Below are 22,222 nucleotides of genomic sequence, written 5' to 3'. Positions count from 1 at the left end.
AAGTTACCTTCTCTTTCTACTTGCTAAGAGTTTCTCATATGGGTTTTTAATTTTATCAAAAACTTTTCCTGTATTTCTAATTTGTTAATGTAGTTAATTACATTTATTGATTTTCTAGTGTTAAAATACCCTTGCATTTCTGGAATAAACTCAACTTGGTCATGGTGGATTATCTTCTTTACTCACTGCTGAATTTAGTTTTCTAATATTCTAGTTAGGAGTTTCGCTTTTATATTTATGGGTAAAATGGACTTACAATCTTTTCTTATACTGTCCTTGTCTTGTTTAACACTAAGGATAATCTGGCCTCACTAGATTTTACCATTTCTCTTCTCTGGAAGAGTTTCTGCAAGACTGGGATTATTGACACCTTGACATTTTGGTAGAGTTTACCTATAAAACTCTCTAGGCCTGTTTGTGGGAAAGAGAAAAGATGTTTAGCTAGTGCTTCAGTGTCTTTAATGGAAAGTCTGACTAGTCTTATGAGCATTTCTTTTTAGTTTTCATAAGTTATATTTTCCAAGGATTCATGTTGTCTAAGTTTTCAAATTTGTTAGCTTAACATCATTGATAGTGCTTCCTTATTATTTTTTAATTTTCTGCTTTATCTGTAGTTGTATCTCTGTTTTTATTTATAATATTCTTTGTGCCTTCTCATTTTTTAAATTAGTATTGCCGTGGGTCTGCCTATCTTGCTGGATTTTTAAAGAACTACTTTTGGCTTTGTTTAGTCTTATTATTATAAACTTATTTTCTGTTTTATAGAGTTTTCCTAACTTTATTATCTTTTTTCTTCTCTAGTTTATTTTTTTAAACTTTTTTGTTAGATAATCTCATGAATGTTCAGCATGTCTACTCCTAATATGAACACCTAAGGTTGACCCTTCCCTTCTAGTGTCATGGTCATTAATGCCCATGAGTTGTCATATTTAGTGTTTTCAATCATTACATTTTAAGTATTTTTAAATTTCCAAAATGATGCATTCTTTGACCCATGAGTTATATATACATGTATTCATTAATTTCCAAATGTGTGGGATTTTTAAATCCCTCTTTATATTACCGATGTCTCACTTAATCACACCATGACCAGAGACCTATGCTGTCCTGGAAACCAGTTATTTGAAACTTTGAAGAAATATGCTATTTGCTTTAGACCTGTCAGTTTCTGAAAATGTCCTGTGTGTCTGGAGAATAGTATTGTCCTCTGATGTTAGGTGCAGAATTCTAAGTCTGCCAGAGTACACCTCTGGATAGAGCTGCTCAGATCCCATCCACCGCCATTGACTTTTTCTATGTGTAACCGTCTGTTGGTTAGGAATACCTGTGTGCCTTATGGCCTCTGGAATCTGATGACTCCTTAAGGAGGAGCAGGTATTTGGGCTGTCCCTGGAAGAATTAGTGGGTAGGAGGAGGGCCTAGGCAGAGGGAATAACATAAATACTCTTGAGAAAAGGAAGGGGTGTAGGCTCTGGGGAGAGGGCCAGAGGGAAGGGAGGTGACTAGGGCAAGGACAAGAGACCCTGGGAAAGGCTGTTCTTTAGAAGAGAGGCAGGAGAGAGTTGTCTGAGGGGTGAAGATAGGAGAAGCCTGGGTGATTTGAGCTGGGTGATACTGGCATGGTAATGGTGTGACTGAGTGGTAAGGATGTCCTCAGACATGCCTGGGGACTGGAGAAGCAAGGGGACCAAAGGTGAAGGGACAGGCAATCTGGGGTTCTAAAGAGAGCTTGGTGGAGACAGCTGCCCGAAAGGCCCAGGACCAGGTAGGGCAGGATGGACCAAGAATCCAGACTGCTCAGGTCATAATAAGTGGGAGGGTAGAATCGTGGTGAGGGAGGAGACTGTCTGGGGCCATGCTCGCAGTTGCTGGAATGGAGGGGTCAGGGAGAGGATAAGGGTAGTCAGGAATTTTGAGGCCAGGGTATTAGGAAGGTCATTTACCTGGGTGTCAGTCATGTGTTGGTGGCAAAATGGTGACAAAGGAGGAGGGTGAGCTCCTTGATAATGGTAATAAGGAGTATAGCAAGGGACAGGAGTGGTGACAGTAGGTCATGTGGACTTGGAAAGAAGAAACACAGTGAACCTTGAAAGCATAGAGATACCATTTCCTGGGAGGATGACCATAGAACTTACCATCCAACCCATGTGTTTCTAAGAGTGAAAATAAGAGCCATGAATACTTACGTAGGAAAACAAGGGTGAGAAAAACTGGACAAGTGCTATTTATTAGGGAAAGTTATCAGGTAAGTGGGAGTTTTCAACTAAGACAGGCGTGTATAGCAAATACCAAAGGGGTAGAAGACTTTCATATTTGTTTGAGGCCTTTAAAAAAAAAACCTGTATGCAAAATACATACAGCGTAAGATTTATCATCTTCATTGTTCAGTGTACAGCTCGATGGCATTAATTACATTCACATTGTTGGGCAGCCATCACCACCATTCATCTCCAGAACTCTTCATCTTGCAGAACTGAAACTTTTTATTAAGCACTAACTCTCCCCACTCCCAGCCCCTGGCAACCACCATTCTGCTTTCTGTCTCTATAAATTTGACTACTCTAGGTGCCTCAAAGAGGTGGAATCATGTAGTATTTGTCTTTTATGACTGGCTCAAATCACTTAGCATCATGTTCTCAGAGTTCATCCATGTTGTAGCAAGTGTCAGAATTTCCTGCTTTTTTAAGGCCCAATAATATTCCGTTGTATGTATATATCACATTTTGGCTATTGATTCATGTGTCAGTGAAAACTTGTTGCTTCTACCTTTTGGTTGCTGTGAATAAAGCTGCTATGAACATGGGTGTACATAGATCTCTTTAAGATCCTGCTTCTAGTTCTTTGGGGCATGTACTCAGAAGTGGAATTGCTGGATCATATGGTAAACTTATGTTTACTTTTGAAGAAACATGTTGCTGTACCATTTTACATTCCCATCAGCAGCACACAGGGTTCTGATTTCTCCACATCCTTGCCAACACTTGTTTTCTGGTTTTTTGGATAGTAGCCATCCTAAGATGTATGATATGGTATCTTACTATGGTTTTGATTTCCATTTCCCTAGTGGTTAGTAATGTCTTATGGGCTTATTGACCATTTGTATATCTTCTTTGGGGAAATGTCTTTTCAAATCTTTTGCCCATTTTTAAATTGCTGTGGTTGTAGTTGTAGGAGTTCTTTATGTATGGTGGATATTAACCCCTTTTCAGATATATGATTTGCAAATAATTTTTCCATTCCATTAAAAAATTTTTTAAAATGATAACAATTCCCATAGGTTCAGTGGGAGGAGCTAGTAGTGGGGCTGGGTGGGGCTCTTTGGAGGTGGTGGGTGGAAGAGGTGACCTGGAGAGGATTTGAGTGTGTGGGATGAGTGAGGAGCAGTTGGTGTCTGAATTTGGGACTCACGTGTGGGTAGCTGGAGTGAGGGAAGTCAGGCTGTTACATTGGACAGGCAGAAGGGACGGCTGGCTGGATGCAGCAGGCGCTGGCTGTGTGAGCACCTAGCCAGCCTGGGGGTGCCCCCAGCATGCTGGTATGACTTGCAGGCCAATTAAGCTCTGGGATCTCTGGTTGCCGGGAGCAAGGTAGCGATGGTTTCTTTGACTTGGGGTCAAGACAACCCGTCAAACAAGTTGAGTTTTAGGGTTTTGTTCCCCTGATCTTTTCTTCTATCCCAAAGCCTTTCTCCTTGGCTAGGAGAAACCACATGCACAACTCTTCTGTTTGAAAATGTGGCATGCAGAACCACAGCAGCAGAACTGCCAGTAGTAAATAGCTAGGTGCATAAAAATTCCCGAGGAAAGATTACATGGGCTTGTAGGGGTAATCAAATGAAATGGAAGGCAATTTGTGCTTTTCCAAGTAAGGCGGATATGTGGGAATTATGTAGATGCTGACAGAGGTATACGAAAAGCAGCTAAACTTAGCCTGGATTTGGAAAAGAAAGAGGTTAGAAAGGCGGCGCGTGGAGTAGTTAGACCCCTCACTGAGAAATCCGAGTGATCGTTTGACTAAGTTTGTGTCTGCACTTGTCACTGGGGAGACAGAACAGAATGGAAGTCTTCAAAAGGAGGCCATCTACAGAGAATTCTGGAACCTTTGGTACTGTGAAACACACCGTGGGATCTGGAGTCTGTTTCTGGCTGAGCAGGGACCCTGAGGGGGAATGGCTTGTGAAATGCTGAGCAGGGCATGGTCCCTGGAAATGGATGATGGTCCGTAGATGGGTGAGCCAGCACTAGCCAGGAGCTTTGCTGAGGGCCATGTGGAGCGCCCTCCAGGGAAGCCAGGCCCCGTGGTGATCCAGGGATGAGTAGAGCCAGCCCCCCAGGTGTATTTTATGTTGACTAGAATGTTTTTAGAAAGTTGGGATAGCTCTCAACATTTAAACCTTGGCAGATTTCAGATAGGATATTTGAATTTCTAGCTTCTCTTGAAAAACAGGAAGAACTGGCCCCTTCCCTACAGGGCCACAGGCAGGGCAAGGGGGAAAGTGACCACAGATTGCTGGTGTCCTGTTGGGTTTCATGACACGCATTCCCTCTGCCACACCCTAGCTCCACCTCCCAGCAACATCTGGTAGAAATAGCGTTGAGTGAGGGTGGGGGCAGGGCAGTGGGAATTTGCCGGTCATTCCCAGGGAGGGAGCGGACAAGCAGCCCAGCCCTGTCAGGTCCTCACTGATCACCCAGCTCATGAAGAACAGCCACTAAGCCCTCTGAGAGCAGGTGTGTAGCCATTGCATTGCAAGTCGCCAAGAAAATTGCTGGATCCAGTTCCACCTGTTAAGGGGATGTGTCATCGGAGTGTCTGCAGGTAAAGGTATGCGTTAGAAATGCCAGTTCTCAGCTTTAGCAAGTGGTGACCATAAATCAGACAGGATCTCACAGTACCTAATGAGCACGTCTCTCACTTGAAGTGAATTTATCTTTGCAGACTTGGGTACATGAATGATGACATAAGGCATGAATTCGTTTTACAGAATCAGAAGTCTAGAACCTAAAAAAAATGTGTCAGCCTGGAATCGATCATTTATTGGCAGCCGCATTTTATAACAGTTGAGAGGAATGAAAGGGGTGAGAGAAAAGTTAGTCTCAGGGAACTGAAAAACCCCTGGACCGGCCGACATGGGAGAATATCACGCGCCAGGACGGTAAGAGCCGCATGCGTGTGGCGCTGCGTCCCGGCAGGTGTGCACGCTCCTGAGTGCCCAGAGCACAGCTGCTCTTCCCACATGCCCCACAGGCCTGGCCAGCAGGGTGATACCACACATGCTGACCTTTTTGCTTCCGTCTAGGAGAGATTATTTTCCCCACAGGAACCCCTGATAAAGAAGTCCACTTTTTTTTTTTTTAATTAGAATCAAAGGGCAAATGGGATTTGTTCCTGAACCGACTTTGCAACTGGCTTTGTGGCAAGTGAGATGCGCTCATGTTCTTTTCTGTAAGAAATGAGGTGAAAAGAGCGATCTGCATGACAGCTTGCCATGTGCCAACCGCATTTACCCTCCCAACAACCATGGAGGTGGGACAGTTAATCCCCATTGCACAGAAAGGGAATTAGAGGTGCAGAGAAATTAAGACACTCGCAGTAAATATACAGCAGGGTCACTGCAGAAGAGCTGGCGACTGGGGGTGGGGGGAGGGGCTGTTCATCCGGTCCCCTGTCCACAGGGCACTGTCGCGTGCACTGTCTCAGTGAATCACAGGCAGAGGTGAGAGGGCTGGGTATGTTTTCTTCCACTCTCCTTCCCACAATGACCTCTCGCTTCTGAAGTTTTACTTTGAATACAGAGGTTCTGTCGAAATTTTTTGTTGCCAAATATTCCATAAACCATCATGTTAGCGTGAAAGGGAGAGAAAAGTGAATCCAGCCCCTCCCTTGAGAGAGGAGAAGCTGGGGGCCAGTGACGGGCAGCCCTTCTGGGTCCCTGATTCCTTAGCACAGTGGCTTGCACGAAAAGCCCCACACGCCGCAGGAAGAGGGCTAACCTGAAAAGGATCGCAGCAAGCCCCGTTTTTAGTTTACAAACGAGGATGTGCTTTGCAACCGGGAAAGGGTATCCCTCGAGTCGTGTTTTGGTGAAATCATGACAGCTGCCTCATCAGTGGCTTCTTCATTTTTAATCACTGGCTTGGGGTTGAGTCACAGAAGCCAAATGACAGAGCATGTTTCTCTTTACGCCTGTTTTTAATTGGCATTATTGAGCTCGGGCACCAATGCGACTGGACTAAAGTTTTCCGTATCTTCATGTAACGTAAGCTGCCTGTCTCAGGAGGGCAAAACCCCCGAGGTCAGCCTAGGAGGTTGGTATGGGGCTGTCTGGTCAGCAGACCTTCAAGGCCAACCCTGGGGTTGGACATCTGGATAAAAGGAAGCTGGGGTGATGGGGTCAGGTGAACTTGGCCCGTCTCCAAGAGTGTTATCTCCTCCCCGGTATCCTTTTCCCCTGGAAGGGAAACCACATAATAGAGAGAAACACAGGAGGGGGATGAGCTGCCTGGAACCAAGAGTAGTTAGTAATTATAGCTGGGCAGCTTTGTTGTATCTGCTCCTTGGGGCTGGTTGCACCCTCTCCTTCGTGCGTCTCCAAATGCCTCTGTCACTGGGGCTGAGGTCCCCAGCACCCCGCGTGACACAGGAGAGGAGTCAGTTTTAGGAGAGGTGCGGAGAGAATGTGGAAGAGATATAATTTTTTACCGTGGTAAAATATTCATAATAAAATTTGCCATCTTAACCATTTTTAAGTGTAGAGTTTGGTGTCATTAAATGCATTCTCATAGTCACGCAACCATCACCACCATCAGTCTCCAGAACTTTCTCATCCTCCCAAACTGAAACTCTACCCAGTGAACACTAACTCCCCATTCCTCCTCCCTCCGCCCCTGGCAGCCACCATTCTACATTCTGTCTTTATGAATTTGACCACCCTAGGTGCCTCATCAAAGGGGGATCATACGATCTTCGTTCTTTTGTGACTGGCTTGTTTCACTGAGCATAATGTCGTCCAGGTTCACCCATATTGTAACGTGGGTCAAAATTTCCTTGCTTTCTAAGGCTGAATAATAATCCGTTGTATGCATGGACCACATTCATCCATTGACGGACACTTGGATTGCTTCCTCCTTTTGACAATTGTGAACAGTGCTGATACGCACATGGGTGTACAAATATCTATTCAAGTCCTTGCTTTCACTTTTTTGGGGTATAGGAGCTATTTATTTTTAAAGTGAAAATTTTGAAGATTAATTTCTCTAAAATCCTTTTTAATTTCCCTTAGGATAACTGCTCTCCAGTGAGACTGTTTTAGATATTAAAGTTTGAATTTTAAACATATCTTTCATAAGGACAAAAATCCTTTCTTTTTTTTCCGCCTCCCCAAACCTTGCAGCCTTCTGACCTTCCTCAGTTAAGCAGCCCCAAACGACAGCCCAGCGCTGGCCTCTCTTTCTGGAGATCCCCAGATGGACCCCACCTGGTTTCCTTGGGTTCTTAGTGTCGCTTTGCTCTTGGATCTTCGGTGTAACCAGCCTGCCGGGTGTGCTGTGCGTGACCATTGGTGCCGAAAGTCACATGCTTCATTCCATTCACAAGCCGAGATGCTTTTTGCTAAGAGCAAATCTGAGCATGTCCCTGGTGCATTTTCCAGGTGAGACTTTCTGAGGATAAGGCCATGCCCTTATGTCTTGCATACTCAGAAAGAGAAAAGTAAGCAGCGGGCCTCCTAGAGTCAGGGAAGTCTAGACCACATGTCTGGGTCTCTCCATTGCAGGGACCACGGGATCCCTGAGGCCTGTAGGCTGCACAGTGGTGTTAACGTTTTAAAATTAGTTTCTGATATTAAAAACTTGGGAGAACTCTTGTAGAATCTGAGTGTTGGCTTCTCTGGAAGCTTTCAGGAGATCTGGCAATTAAAATATTCTTTTTTAAAAATAATCATAATAATCATGGACTCTCAAAAAGAATTGGGAGTGCAGTATACAGCTTTTTTCTGAGCTGCTTGAGAGTACATCACTGAGCTGACCTCATCACACCTCATCCTTTGGTACGTCTTTCTTCATAAACAGGGCCAGTCTGCGCAGGACTGTGGCATCATGGAAACGAGGGGATTGCGGATGGTACCTTGCACCATCTGATCCTCGCACCTTAGTCACTGTTGCCAACTGTCCCAACAGTGGTCTTCACGGGAAAGGGTCCTGTTCACAGTCAGGTGTGACATACATCTGTCGGGGCTCTTTCGTGGGGTCAGGCCTAGGGTGAGGAGGGGTGAGGTACTCACCTTGGGCACAAAGTATAAGGGACAGACGCCAGAAGAAAACTCAGTAATCGAGGTAAATAACATTTTTATGCAATATTTTAAAATTTGAAATTAATAAAATCCACAGTGAACAAAATCTCAGAAATTTAAATAAAAATTAAATAAAAATCAGCATTACTGATTTTTCCTCGGCCTTGGGCTCCAATATGGCTTCACACAGCACTGTTCCTTACTGTCTCAAGGTCTAGAGTGGTTCCCTCAACGTTCTCTTGACTTTTGTGACCTTGGCACTTGCCAATGTCAGGCCAGTTATATTGTGGAAGGTCCCTCCGTTGGGGTTTTGTCTGACGTTTGCTCACGGTGAGGTTCAGGTTCTGCACTTTGGGCAAGAGTCTCACAGAAGTGAGTCACTGCATCCGACCCCGTTTGTTTGCCTCTGGGCTGGTGGTGCGCCTGTTGATCACCCGGTTAAGGGGCTTTGTCTGCCTGTCAAGTTTCTCCTTTCCCCTTTATAAATTAGTAAATATTTTGCAGAGAGATACTTCGAGACCATGTAAAAATAGCCAATTGGTATACAGCTTGGGATTTGTTATTAAGTATATCTGTATGGACTCATGGTTTCCTATTTTATTCTTGGACTGCAACCTACGAGAGCAAAGCGATTATTTACTGGCCCCTAGTTTGGCCTGTGGGTGCCTTTCAAGTCTGCTTCTGTGTACTAGTGATGTGTCTCCAGGGTTCTTGGAGCCCTTTCTTGCTCTCTTCCCAAAATGTGGTCTTACAGCTTCCTCTTGCATTTTCCCTGCCCTGACTCTGGAGTCAGCCATTTCTCCAAGAAGCCCTGGTTCCCTTTAGTACAAAATGGTATTTAGAAGCCAAGATCCGGGCTCTGGGTGGGTTCACTGCTATTGGGTGCTGCTGCTTGCTCACAGGCCTGTCCAGTGAGGAGAGGTTGTGTGTGTGTGTGTGTGTCTGTCTGTCTGTCTACTTATCTATCTTGAAAACTAAATTCACACGGTTATCCAATTCCAATCCAACACCACAGAGTTCTTAACAGTTTTCTTCTCCAACAGTGAGAAAATGCTCTCGTTGCCCCAGTGTGTTAACCGTATTTGATCCTTCTCCCTGTGGGTAACCAGTGTGCATGTGTTCTGTCTACATCTCACCATGTGGATGTGCTTCTCACCCACTTGGGCTCTGACACGCAGACTGGGCTGCCCCCTCCCAGCGTGGACACTTCCCCCCGCACCGACCTGCTCTGCGCTGCCCCAGGTCTCCCCCCATCAGTCTCCAGAACTTTCTCATCCTCCCAAACTGAAACTCTAGAAGTTTCATGCACCAGAAGCCGTGCTGTACCCCACATGGCTTTAGGATTGAATTTTTTCAGGAGGAGGAGTCTTACTTTTTATTTTTCAGTCAAAATGAAGCAAAAATAAATACAAAAGGAGGGTTGGGTTTAGAAATCTGGTAAAATGACTAATTCCAGACACCTGTAAAGAAACCTTTAACCAGTAAATGGTTTAAAAGGAAGATCTTCAAAGTCAAGATTGTATAGAGTTTTTTAGATGGCTCTTTGTGGATGTTAAAGGTAGAGGTCGAGGCCAGATGTATAAATTAAACCTCCTCATAGGAGGCCAGACCATTTGGTTTGGCAACTTCAGGGAAGAGAAAAATGAAGGTTGCTAAGTAAAACTTAATGATTTTTCAGGAATTTGTAGGAAGTTGAGCAGCTTAATTGCAGGCTCTGGGTGGATATGTGTTGAAGAAAGCAATTTTAGGAGACTAGGAAATTGTGCAATAATCTTAACTTGGGTCAGAATTGTAATTATTGCAGTAACAGAATGTCGCTATGTGTATATGTGACCGAAATGGGAAGCAGGGTTTTTTTTCTTTTTTTAAGGCTTTAAAAAATAACAACAAAATGTTCATTCTCCCTCTCTGGACTTCCTTAATTATAAATACCAGGTAACTCAGTGCTGGCTAAATATAGGTTCAGTGGCCATCTATATTTATAATTTTCTTCAGGTAGGGGAGTCACCAGAGCAAGACAGAATTAATTTGGTGTGTAGGGTTTTATAGGCTCTAATTAGTTATGTTTCTCGTAAGCAGATCAAGTGGGATCAATAATATTATATAACTGAACTCTGACGCCCATGACTTTGAAACATAGACTCTTCCCCCAAAGCCAAGGGCCCCCCCGGAAGATGCCAGCCATAAAGACCAGCAGCTCCAGAAGCCGGCACGCTGCACCCGCAAGTGGACGGGGCTTGAAACATCTGTTTCCAGCCAAGGGCAGGCTCTGGGAGTGATAAAGTGAAGAGGTTTTTTTTTTTTTTTTGCAAAGTCAGAAGTCTCATCTACAGCCCATTCATTTCTGAGACCTTGAATTGTGACATTTTGTGGCTGCTTATCAGCTGTTCCCGTGAGGCGGATTTAACCGTGGGAGCCTGGGGAGGTGGGGTGGCATTTTTGTGCACTGACCAAAGCATGCACTTAGCCAATCCCCCCCCCCCCCGGCCCCCCAGCCCGGCTTGCTGACTTGAGGACTTAGGGAACTGCACCTGCGTCTGAGGTCACGTTCATTGGAGGGCCGAGTGGGCGGGTGGACCTTTGGAACAATCCGATGTCATTTGGGATGGATTTGGCCTGCTCATCAGTGACTTGCTGCAAATCAAATGTAATATATTAGATGGGGCTCTACACCGTGCCTTCGGAGCTGCAAAAAATGACAGGTCATCTTTTTGTTCAGGAAGGCAGTGTGCACCCCAGCTGCTAGCATCCGCAGATCCCCTGGACCTCACGCCTGCCCTATATAAGCAGTGATTTGAAGCTGGATGTACTCAGATTTACGGGGGGCGGGGTGGGGGGAGAAAACAGGACAAGAGAGGCTCTTCCTGTAAACGTCCCCAGCCCAGGCCTCTCCCCCACCACACTTGGCTTCTGCCCCTTCCTTATTTGGCTTTGCAAGCTGTTTACACTCATCCCACCTGTAGTCCTCGAGAGGCTGCCTCTCCAAGGCCGGTTAGCTCGCCATGAATGAGGGGTGCCAGGCCACTTGGATGGAGTGCAGAGTCATGGCTGGCCTGCCTCGCTCTGCCTGCACCCGTGGGAGCTCAGAGGAGCTGCATGGGGCCCGGCCCAGGCCACACAGCTGGTAGATGGTCTGCCTGACCCCACAGCCTCAGGACTGTCCTGGGAGGGGGGCTAGAGAGAGCCCTAATGGCAAAACAACAGTCACGGGGCTGGGGTCTTAGTTGGCCCCAGGGCCACACTGGACAACTAATATGTAAGGGGAAAGGGGAAGACGTGTGTGTCCTTCCAGTGTCACTTGAAGTCTGTTCATTTCACTGAACATTTTTGAGCTCCTGCCACGTTCCTGACATGGCCAAGGCCTGAGGATTTACAGACAATTCCTGTCTTTGAGAGCTTACAGTGGAAGGATGGAAGGAGGGTGGTGACAGCAACCAGGGCAGACCTGGGCCTGGGAGGTCTAGGAGGCCTTCCTGGAGGCAGTGGTAGCTCAGAGGACGGTTGAAAACAGAGTGGGAGGTGGTCTTATTTGTGGGAAGGGGCTGGTATAAGCAGGCTCAGAGGTGTGAAATAGCAGGTGACAGCAGAGTCCCCCGCACACAGCATCACCGGAGGACAGAGATGATGCAGGCGGGGCCAGGCCCGTGGCCGAGAGGTGGCGTGGCCCAGTGGTGATCTTTATGTGCCCCATGAGGGGCTGAGGCTTCCTCCACTGAGAGGAGGCAGAGCTGGAGTGGGAATGGCAATGTAATGGTGCAGAAGAGAGTCAGAGGCCAGGGACCTGCCTTGGTTCAAGCAGGGCAACGGGGCCACCTCTGCTGGGGTGGTGGCGATGGGGTTCAGCCAGGCTTGAACCCTTCAACAGGTCACTTGCAGAGGGTTCGGTGGCACTGGACACATGTGGAGGACATGGTGCCGTTCAGCAAGACAAGGGACTCCTCGGGAGGAGGAGCAGATCTGAAAGCAAGTGAGGGTGGCAAGAAGACGCCGACCCCAGGATGGCTGCTCTGGTTGAGTCATCTGGGACATGCACATCACGGGGGCTGCTCCCCTCTACTACACTCTGCCAGGAACAAGGAGAGAGATGGCTAGGGTATGGCCTGGGCCCCCGAGGACTCAGCCTGTAGAGCACAGGTGTGCTCGGCACCCACGCGGGTGGGACAGGCTTCACGGAGGAGCTGGTACTGAGCCGAGCCTGGAAGGCCAGTGGGGATTGGCTGGACGAGGGACGGGCAGCCTCCTGGAAAGGGATTCAACACGGTCCCTGGATGCAGCTCCGCGTCTGCCAGGGAGAAGTTTCAGAATCCAGATGGGCAGTGGCGACTGGGACCCCTAGAACTGGAACCTTCATCTGGGGGGGCGCAGGGGGCTGGTCCACAGCCGCTGTGCTCATGCTGTCCGCTGACTCTGACCAAGGTGGAGGCCACGAACCCAGAACTTCTGAATTAGGGCAATTAGCAGTAGGCTCAGGAGGTCCACGTGGCTATGAGGGCTGTGGGAAAGCCGAAGACTTGCCTGGTTGTATTTCAGAGCCATTTGTTCGTGAATCTTACATAAACACCCGCACACAATTGTATACCTACGCACGTGGATATACACACATATCTGAATACACACATACACGTATATATACACGCTCACACACCTATGTGTACATACGTATACGCTCCTACATCCATATACCTACACACGTATGTATCTGCATACATACAAATATACACTCATAAACATTTGCACTTCCATATACACACATGCATGTGTATACACATATGTGAATACATACATTCACATCCAGATACATATATGCACGTATAAATACATAAACACATGTCCATATGTACATATGCACACATACGCTCACGTATGGATGTAATGGGATAGATACGTGCATGGAATATAATATATGGCTCTCATGATTTCTGCTTGAAATGAAGGAGAGTGGACACTTGTTGAGCCGCTTGGCCCTCTGTGAACAAACCTGCTGCTAAGGGTGAAAACCAAGGTGAATGGGGTCCCCCGTGGCCACTGATGCCGGAAATGTGTCAAGAGGCAAAGGGGTGATGGTTGTGAGTGTGAACTCTGAGCTCAAATCCTGGCGGTGCTGCTTACTAAAGATGTGGTCTTACTTAACCACTCGGTGCCTCAGTTTCCCCAACTGCAAGATGAGGATAATCATAACATCTACTGCATTAGGGCTGTTGTGAGAATCAAACAGGTGAATGCATCTAAACTGTGAGTTTCCTGCCTGGGACGCAGTGAGCGCTCAGCAAGGGTCAGCTGCTCTTATGAGCCAGGGGCAGCCAGTAAAAGTCAGGGACCCTCAGTGGCTGGAAGGCAGGAGAAGGAGGGAGAATTGCCGTTCCCTACAAACTCTATGCACCTTTGTATTGTCCATATTTCGTACTGTATGCATCCATTATCTAAATTTTTTTTTAGAGGCTAATAGAGTACCATGTTAAGGAGAAACCACGCTCAACTCTTTTCACTGTGGGTTCTTTGATCTCATTTCTTGCAATGCTCTGGCCCAGAACACTTAGCAGGGTTTTTAATGATGTTTTAATGATGTTACCAATTTTATCAACTAATGTGTATAATTACATATCACTGTTGAGTAAAGAGACACGAGCGTTCCATATTCAGCAGATTGTTCATTTTCTTGGATGGGGTACTGAGGGACTGGCTCTAATTAATGCATCGTGAAAATACACGGACAAGAAAGAAAAGGCACTTACTGAAATTTTATGTTATGACTTGAAAAAAAAGACACCTTGTAGACTAGAGATCAGCTTCATCGATGGAGAGCCAGTTGGGTTCTGGAAGCTCTCAGAGCTGAGCAGGACGGGGAGGCAGCCTGGGATGCTGGGAGAAGAATTTCTCTTCCGTTCTCAAGGAGGGGAAGGGAGGGGAGGCCACCGGGGCCCTCAAACAGCAGGATTCCGTGGGAGCCCCTGCACCCCGTGTTCATAAAGGTAGGCTGCTTCCATCCTGGCTCGGTACATGGTGCACAGAGCACATGAGTGGTGACCACGGGAGCACAGGGGGGCCTGGTGTAAACACCACCCCGGGGCCATAGCGCGGGATGGCATGGGATCGCCAGGCCTGCCAAACCGGTAGGAGAAGCTACTTAGTGCAGAAATCAAATCAAAATAAGGACATTTCCTCACTTAGGAGATTACCTTGAATTCAAAAAGTCTTTATGCTGCCCCTGTTTTTCTATCCATTCTTATGATTCCGGCTCTTGTCAGTTTGACCCTGAAGGTGTACCAAATGCGTTGCAATCATCCTAAACCCGAATTTGTGTACTGTAGGTCATTTGGTGTCAGGTCTTGTCACCTACTCATCTGTGGGTTGAGAGGGGAAATTGCTGGTTCAGGAATTGGGAAACTCTGAGGGTAACAATGGGGCTTAACTCCCTGGGCCTATTTTCTTTCCCATCTGTAAAATGGGGCCGTGCCCGTGCTTCTTTCCCATACCCTCATCTGTAGGTCAGGGCCACAGAACGATCAGGTGTCCCTCATGTTTAACCAGGCCAGTGGCCATGTCCCCAGTGACCCTGCTCGAGAATGGGAGCTTTCCAGTCTACAACCATACCACCCTGAATGTGCCCGATCTCATCTGATCTCGGAAGCTGAGCAGGGTCGGGCCTGGTTAGTACTCGGATGGGAGAATGGGGGCTTCCCACCCATCCTGTCCTCTTAGCTCCCGTAGGCACCCAGAGATATTAAGGAGCAACTCCCCGAGTTGGGAAGGGCATACCTGGGGTCGATGCTGCTGTGGCAGGTGAGCTGAGGACCAGAGAAGGACTTGTTCATCGTCATGAAGCCACGTTCATCATCAGAGCCTTTGCTGGACTCCCAAAATACGCCCAGCAGCGAATGCTCTAAATCATAGGTTGGCAGACTCTTTCTGTAAAGTCCACATATGAAATGTTTTAGGCTTGTGGGCCAGAGGGTCTCTGTAGCAACCCCACAATTCTGCCATCTTACTATGAAAACAGCCACGGGCAGTAGGTCAATGAATGGGTGTGGCTATACTCCAGTAAAGCTTGATTGATAAAAACACGAGGTGTATCTATAGCCCAAAGCACTGAAAACAGGATCATGAACAGCTATTTGCATACCCATACTCATAGCAGCATCATTCACTACAACCAAAGGGAGGAAGCAATCCATGTATCCATCAGTGGGTAAATGGATAAACAAAATGTGGTGCACACATGCAAGGGAATATTATTCAGCCTTAAAAAGGAAAAATATCTTGACAAACGTCATGACATGGATGAACCTTGAGGACATCATGTTTAGGGAAATAAGCCAGTGACAAAAGCACAAATGATTCTACTCATACAAGCTATCCCTAGCTATCAAACTCACAGAGACAGCAAGTAGAATGGTGGGGAGGGGGGAATGAGAGTTAGTGAAATGGGTGCAGTTTCAGTCTGGGAAGATGAAAAAGTTCTGGAGGTGGATGGTGGTGGTGGCCACACAACATTGTACTCAGCGGTCTTTAAGCTGCATGCAAGCTTAAAAATTGTTAACATGGTAAATGTTATATTATGTGTATTTTACCTCCAAAAAAATAAGATAAATAGGAGGCAGACCAGATTTGGCCTATGGGCCGTAGTTTTCCACTCCCTACTCTGAATGAATTGGTATTTTATTAACCACAGCTTCTCTACAGGCTTTGGGAGGACAGTTGTAGCCCTACCTCAGGGGCATCACGTTAATCTGGTCTGCAAACTGTGTGTGCCCACCAGGGAGTCAAGGCTCTCCCTCCTGAGGATCTGGGCTCTTCTTCCTCCCCTCACGGTAGTTCCAGTATCGGGTGATGCTTTCTGTCCCATGCTGCCCTGAATTACACTATCTGGCCTCAAATCTTTGGTTGTGAGGAAGGACTGTGGCTGCTTCCCTCCCCCTCAACCCTACTCCATAAGGACCCAGAGGGTGGACAGAGGTACCCAGAATCTCAGAAGGACCCTTCAGCTGCTTTCAAATTTATGAACAGGCAATGCCCTGACCCCCTCGCCTTTTTTTCTGAAACACATTCCAGCTTCTTCTGCAGCTAGCTTTGTAGGGGCAGGAGGACAACCTGGGCTGGTGTCCCCTTCTCCTCTGCACCGGGAGTGGACCTTCCCAGACCCTCAGCCCCCATGCTGGGCTGGACAGAAGTTTCCAAACAGATGTGGCATTGGTCACTGATGCCACTCGGTCAGCACTATGGGGGAGCATCTCTTCTTCCAAAGGATTGCTCAAGCAGAACAGCTCTCGTTAGCTCAGACCCTTTGAGCCGTTGCTAAGGATGGTCATGGTGGCTCAGAGGCAGGGAGCTGGATGGCCTTGGGGTTGGCTGCCTCTGGCCCAGCGTGGCTGCCCTAAGGCCAGGTGCTGCCCTGAATGGCTTTCAGGGCCGCCCTGGTATGGGTTTGCTTAGGGTCAGCAGCTCTGCAAGCCATCCATCCCTTTGCCAGCAAATTTGATTCACCTCTTAGTTTCTCCATGTCCCTGAATGGGAATTGACTTGAATGGCCAGAGTTAAAAGACCAGAAGTTGTGAAACATCGCCCAGGGATGGTGGCAGCTCAGAAGCAAACAGGCTGATTAAACACAGCTCGAAGTTAAGACTCCATTATTGCTTCTGGTTCTAAATCACAGCTCTGGCATGTGTGAGGAGGAGCCTTCGACATACATGACATATATGGCAATGAACTCTTGTTGAAGAAGTGAGCAAGGTGACTTATCTGTAGGAGAAATAAAAGTGCTTTTGTGCAAAATAGGGCCAAAATCATGAGGTTTATGGTCGTAGGAAAAAAATGCCTCGAGGTAGAAAATGAACTGAGAATGTTCATTGTGGAAAACCATTTGTTGAGCACTTACTACCTGCTGGGCACTCTGCTTGCTCTCTCTAGATTTATGTAATTTAAGTCTTAGAGCAACACTTCAAGGCAGTAGTTCCTGTTTTCATGAGGAAACTAAGACTCAAAGAGGGTCTTAAGCCCAGGTCACCCCGCAGGAAGGGGTCGAGTTAGAATGCAGACCCAGATTTGGCCAAAATCGAAAGCATCCTGGTCCCAATGAGGAGAATGGAGTTGCCGTGAAGAGGAGTCAGACAGAGAATCCCACCCAGCTCCGCACACCAACCAGCACTGGGTGACACCCACCAGGTTCTAGACACAATACAGAGGATACCTATTTAGTCCTCACGACTATCATAGTATTCAGTGTTCAATAGTCGTAAGTGACAGGAACACACGGGAGCAAGCTTAAGTGAAAAAGGAGGATTTTAATTTCAAGGACAAACAGGGTATCTCCTGCCACTCAGGAACAGGAGGGAGCCAGGCTGCCTGGGATTGCTGGAAATGAGGACGGGAGTGCTGGAGGACTCTGGCCTTGTGGAAAGATGTGGAAATGGCCACTCAGAGCATCCACATCCATCCAGGTCTCTCCCCGGGCCGGTCAACCCTCCTGGGGTCAGGTCGCAGCAGACAAAATGGCTTGAGTGAGGTGGGTGTAGCTAAAGGTTGTTGTGAGTTTTGCAGACTTTAGTTATTCTTAACTCCAGTGGTTGGGTAGTTTGAGCCCCACTTTACACAGAAAGAATCAAGATTCACAGGGGGCGAATGCCCTTGCCCAAGGTCACATGGCCAGTGGTGGTAAAGGGGGAAGGCAGGGTTTGAACCATGTTTGTATCAGAATCACCACATACGTGCCACTCTAGACTACAAATTGTCCTAAATTCGTCCTTTGATCAGAAACTGGAAAAGAAACTAGGATAGTTTTGGCTGAGAAGGGCAGCTCGAAAGTCTGTGTAATATTCGGTCCAGTCTCATTTAAAAAGCTCTGCTTTCAAGGACGGTGACCAACAAGCTAGTTTCAACAACGAGTAAAAGTCAGAACAAGAAACAGGTCTTCTGAGAACAACGTCCTGATACTCAAGGGTCACTGAGGCACGAGGGCCCGCCTGTCCTGAAGGCCACATCCATTGCTTCTCTTGGTTCTGTCCAGCCCTCAAGCTGCATTCTGTCTCGACAAACCACCCCTGGCAGAAAATTGGGACACCCTGGGCGTTTGGATGTTCTCATCTGACCTTTTCACAATCCCCAAGCAGATGGACCCGCGTGTTTTCTTTGGCTCCCTTGTTGCGCTTGGGAGCGAACGTTCGTTCTTAGATATTTCAGTTTACCCGTGGGGTGGAGAGTATGGAGTTTGTTTATAAATGAATATTTTGGTGCAGGCCTGATTTGACACTAACTTAGCTACTTCAGGGATGCTTGACCCTAAGTGAACATTAATTCTTGTCTACAAAACTTGGCCAAGAGAGTACAAATTTTAAAGGCTATGAACTTACCACAAGATCTGGAAGAGCATGTGCTTCATTGGAAATACTACCCTGCATTGTTTGTCCCAAAAGGAGTATCTAAATCCACCTTCATGTTTGTAAACGCTGAATATTGGCCAGAGAGATGAGTGGGAAAGCGTAATGGAGAGTGTGTGTCCTTTGGGAGCTGAATGAGTCTCTCAGAGAAGGGGGAGATTTTTGTGGGATGGAGGATTTTTGAAGCTGGTTATAAGACTATTAACTGGGGGCACCTGGGTGGCTCTGTCAATTAAGTGTCTACCTTTGGCTCAAGTCATGATCTCAGGGACCTGAGATCGAGCCCTGCATCTACTCTGCTCAGTGGGGAGTCTGCTTCTCCCTCTCCCTTTGCCCCTCCCCCCTGCTCGTGTGCTCTCTCTCTCTCAAATAAATAAAATCTTAAAAAAATTTTAAAAAGACTGTATTAACTGATAACATCCTGCTTCTTGTTTTGCAGATTGGAAACCTGGAAGATTACTACCATTTTTATCATAGCAAAACCTTTAAAAGATCGACCTTGAGTAGCAGAGGCCCTCATACCTTCCTCAGAATGGACCCCCAGGTACAGATCTCTGCTCCCAGGACAGGGCCCTTTCCTAAGGCCTGGAGTGTTGTTTGCTTTTAGTTTGGGTCTGTGGTTCTAAAAATAACTGAGTCTTGATTTTTAACGTGATGCTACATAGTCATTAGTTTTCCTTATCCGCTTTGAATAAAGCAAGACAGACGTACAGCAACACATCAGACCATCTGAATGCTCGAAATATGTGGTCCCTTGTCAGACTGGAGAATTTCAATTCTGGACTTCAGTTTCAAGCAACAATCAAATGAGTATAGATCTATTGATATTTTAAATCTTTAAAAATGAACAAAACACACAGTAATCAGAGGAGATAAGTATATGGATATTACCCACAAAAGCAAAAAGACTAGGCAATTCAAGCTAGTGTTTTAGTAATGAAATCAGAGATCGGGCTGATGGATGTTTTTGTGGCTGTCGTAACACATGTCTTAATGGTTACCATGAATTTAAAAACTTGGGCAGTAAATATAACTGTTTTCCCCTTACAAATTCATGTGATCTTTGAGATTAGAACAAGTATAATTTGCCAAGGGGCTAACAGTTTGTTTTCATATAATTCATGTTTATTGGGTCATGAATTATACATCCTCTCTGAATAGATTTGAGACTAATATTTCACAAACGCCAGTCAACAGATACTTGGTAAGCTTAACAATTCAAGATGGTCAGGTTAGCTTTTGAGGACTTCATTTCATTCAGCAGGTGACGTTGGAATACCAGCCATGGGTCAGGCTCTGTCCATAGCAGCACCATTGGAGTGGGTGGTCAGGCTGATAGAAAATGAAGCAGTAAGTAGAGAAATAGGTGATCTGTCACAGGGTGATGAGTGCTAGGAGGGAAGATGAAGTTCACGTGAGAAGCAGTAGCAGTCCCAACAAAGAAACGAGGCCGTTGGTAAATCATAGTTTTCGAACGTGGAAATCGCCTTCTCTTAAAAGCAATGTGCTAAATCTTAGTTTGGGTTTCCAAGCTGGTACACAATACTATTTCTTTATTCCCACATAATATTTATAATAAAGTTTCCATGGAGAAATGGGTTCTTGGTGTTGTCCCAGGTCACCCCACTGACCGTCATGGCTCCTTTTATAATGGCTGAGCTGGGGGGTGGGGGTGGGGGGTTGCGCGGGAGAGATGGTCTATCCCTGGGCACAGTACCTGAAACACGCTTCTCCAGAGTATCACTTTGTGGTGTTCTGATTTCAAGCACGTGAGAAACTGGTCCTCGTGGAACTCATTCATGTAATTGGGCTGTGACGAGGCAGACGTGTCTTGTACATATTTCTGAATTGATTTTATAGGCGGGTGGACGAATGGATAGGTGGATAGATAGAAGGAAATAGATATGAAGCATTATGCCAATCCCATTATTCCTTCTTAGCAGGGAAAAAGAAGTCGATGTTCATTGAGGGACTACTGTGTGCTTGAGCACTTTAACGTACATCAGCTCACCTGGTCATAGGGGGCTATAATTATACCTACGTGCGTTCACACCGTGGAATTGGAAGGAATGGTTTTTCAAAGGGGCTGGTATATTTTTTTCCTCTTGGAAGCAGAGCCAGATTGTGGTTGCTGATCCCCACAGAATGGGACAATTGGAGAAGGATGAGCAGACCCAATGCTTCCGTCAGCGTAAAACTGAGAGGAAGGGGTACTCTGTGCTGGTCACCAAAGAAACGTGCATTCTTTGAGGCTGCAAGGGGGGTGCTGAGATTCATAGTAGCAGCATCGGTCAAAGCATTGAGAAACTTCGGAGCTAGGAAGAGAGTTGCTGCCAGGCCCTCCACAGTTTCACTTCCAAGCAAACAGTGTGCTCAGTCTTGTGAAGACGACATGCTTATTCTTCGTCGGAAGTCTTCAGAGTTATTAAATTGTGACCGCGCAGATAGTTACAACAAAGGGCAAGCCGTTTGAATGGGGGCGCCCCATCCCCCAACAGAAGCATGCAATGAGAAGATAATGGGGCAGTGCATTTCTTGGCCCCTTTTCCACAGGGCGTTCTGAGAATTAAGCTGTTTCTCCATTGTTAGAACTACGGCAGAGTTCAGATAGGCCCTGAGTTTTATAGACATCCTTTTTTTTTTTTTTTTAAGTGACTAAATTTTAAAGCATTTAAAGGTATCCGGGGCACCTGGGTGGCTCAGTTGGTCAAGCGTCCGACTCTTGATTTCAGCTCAGGTCATGATCTCAGGGTCCTGGGATGGAGCCCCACGTTGGGCTCTGTGCTCAGCACAGTCTACTTGGGATTCTCTCTCCCCTTTTCCTCTGCCCGTCCCCCCACTCACTCACTTTCTCTCTCAAAATAAATAAATAAATGAATCTTAAAACAACAACAACAACAGGGGTGCCTGGTGGCTTAGTTGGTTAAGCATCTTCCTTCAGCTCAGGTCATGATCCCAGGGTACTGGGATCGAGTCCCATGTTTGGGCTCTCTGCTCAGTGAGGAGTCCGGTTCTCCCTCTCCCTCTATGCTCTCTCTCTCTCTAGTAAATAAATAAAAAAAACTAAAAAAACAAAACAAAACAAACAAAACACCTAAACCCCCCCCCAAAAAAAACATTTAAAGGTATTCAACTTGACTGCACTTCCTTTCCTTCCCCAAATATTGATTGTGCACCTGCTGGGCACGAGGCCCTGTGCCCCAAGGGAAGCAGAGATGCCCACCCAGCTGGTGTCCGCCCTGGGTGAGCTCCCAGCAGAGCAGGGCACGGGAATCGGGCATGAGATTGTGAGGCAGCAGAGAAGGAGCCCGGGGAAGGCTTGAGGGCGCGGGGTGGGTGTGTCCAGACCCGCCTCCGCTGCAGCATCTAAGGTGCGGGGCTTTTGAGGTGCATCCAGAGTACTCCCTTCCGTTTGGGACTAGGGCAAACCATTCCCAGCCATCAGCCGTGTCCTTGAAGGGACGAGAAGGAAGGATAGACTTTCTCTTAGCAAAGACTGTGGCAGTTAGGCTTCTTTCAAATAAAAGTCCTTTTTATACAAGAGCTTAATAAGCTCCTGGCA

The 22,222-nt window shown here is 46.7% G+C and overlaps 1 protein-coding gene across 2 annotated transcripts in view; it reads left to right on the top strand.

Moving 5' to 3' along the window:
* The window catches only part of PCSK6 (proprotein convertase subtilisin/kexin type 6), a 181,271-nt gene that overhangs the window by 27,296 nt on the left and 131,753 nt on the right, over window positions 1–22,222 (top strand). For both annotated transcript variants that reach the window (XM_078078969.1, XM_078078968.1), the window contains exon 2: window positions 19,100–19,204. In XM_078078969.1, the coding sequence (XP_077935095.1) occupies window positions 19,100–19,204 (105 nt within the window). The remainder of the gene's footprint in view (window positions 1–19,099; window positions 19,205–22,222) is intronic.

This window comes from Halichoerus grypus, chromosome 8, assembly GCF_964656455.1.
Source record: "Halichoerus grypus chromosome 8, mHalGry1.hap1.1, whole genome shotgun sequence".
Classification (NCBI taxonomy): Eukaryota; Metazoa; Chordata; class Mammalia; order Carnivora; family Phocidae; genus Halichoerus; species Halichoerus grypus.
This window is presented reverse-complemented; position numbering and strand designations above follow the sequence as displayed.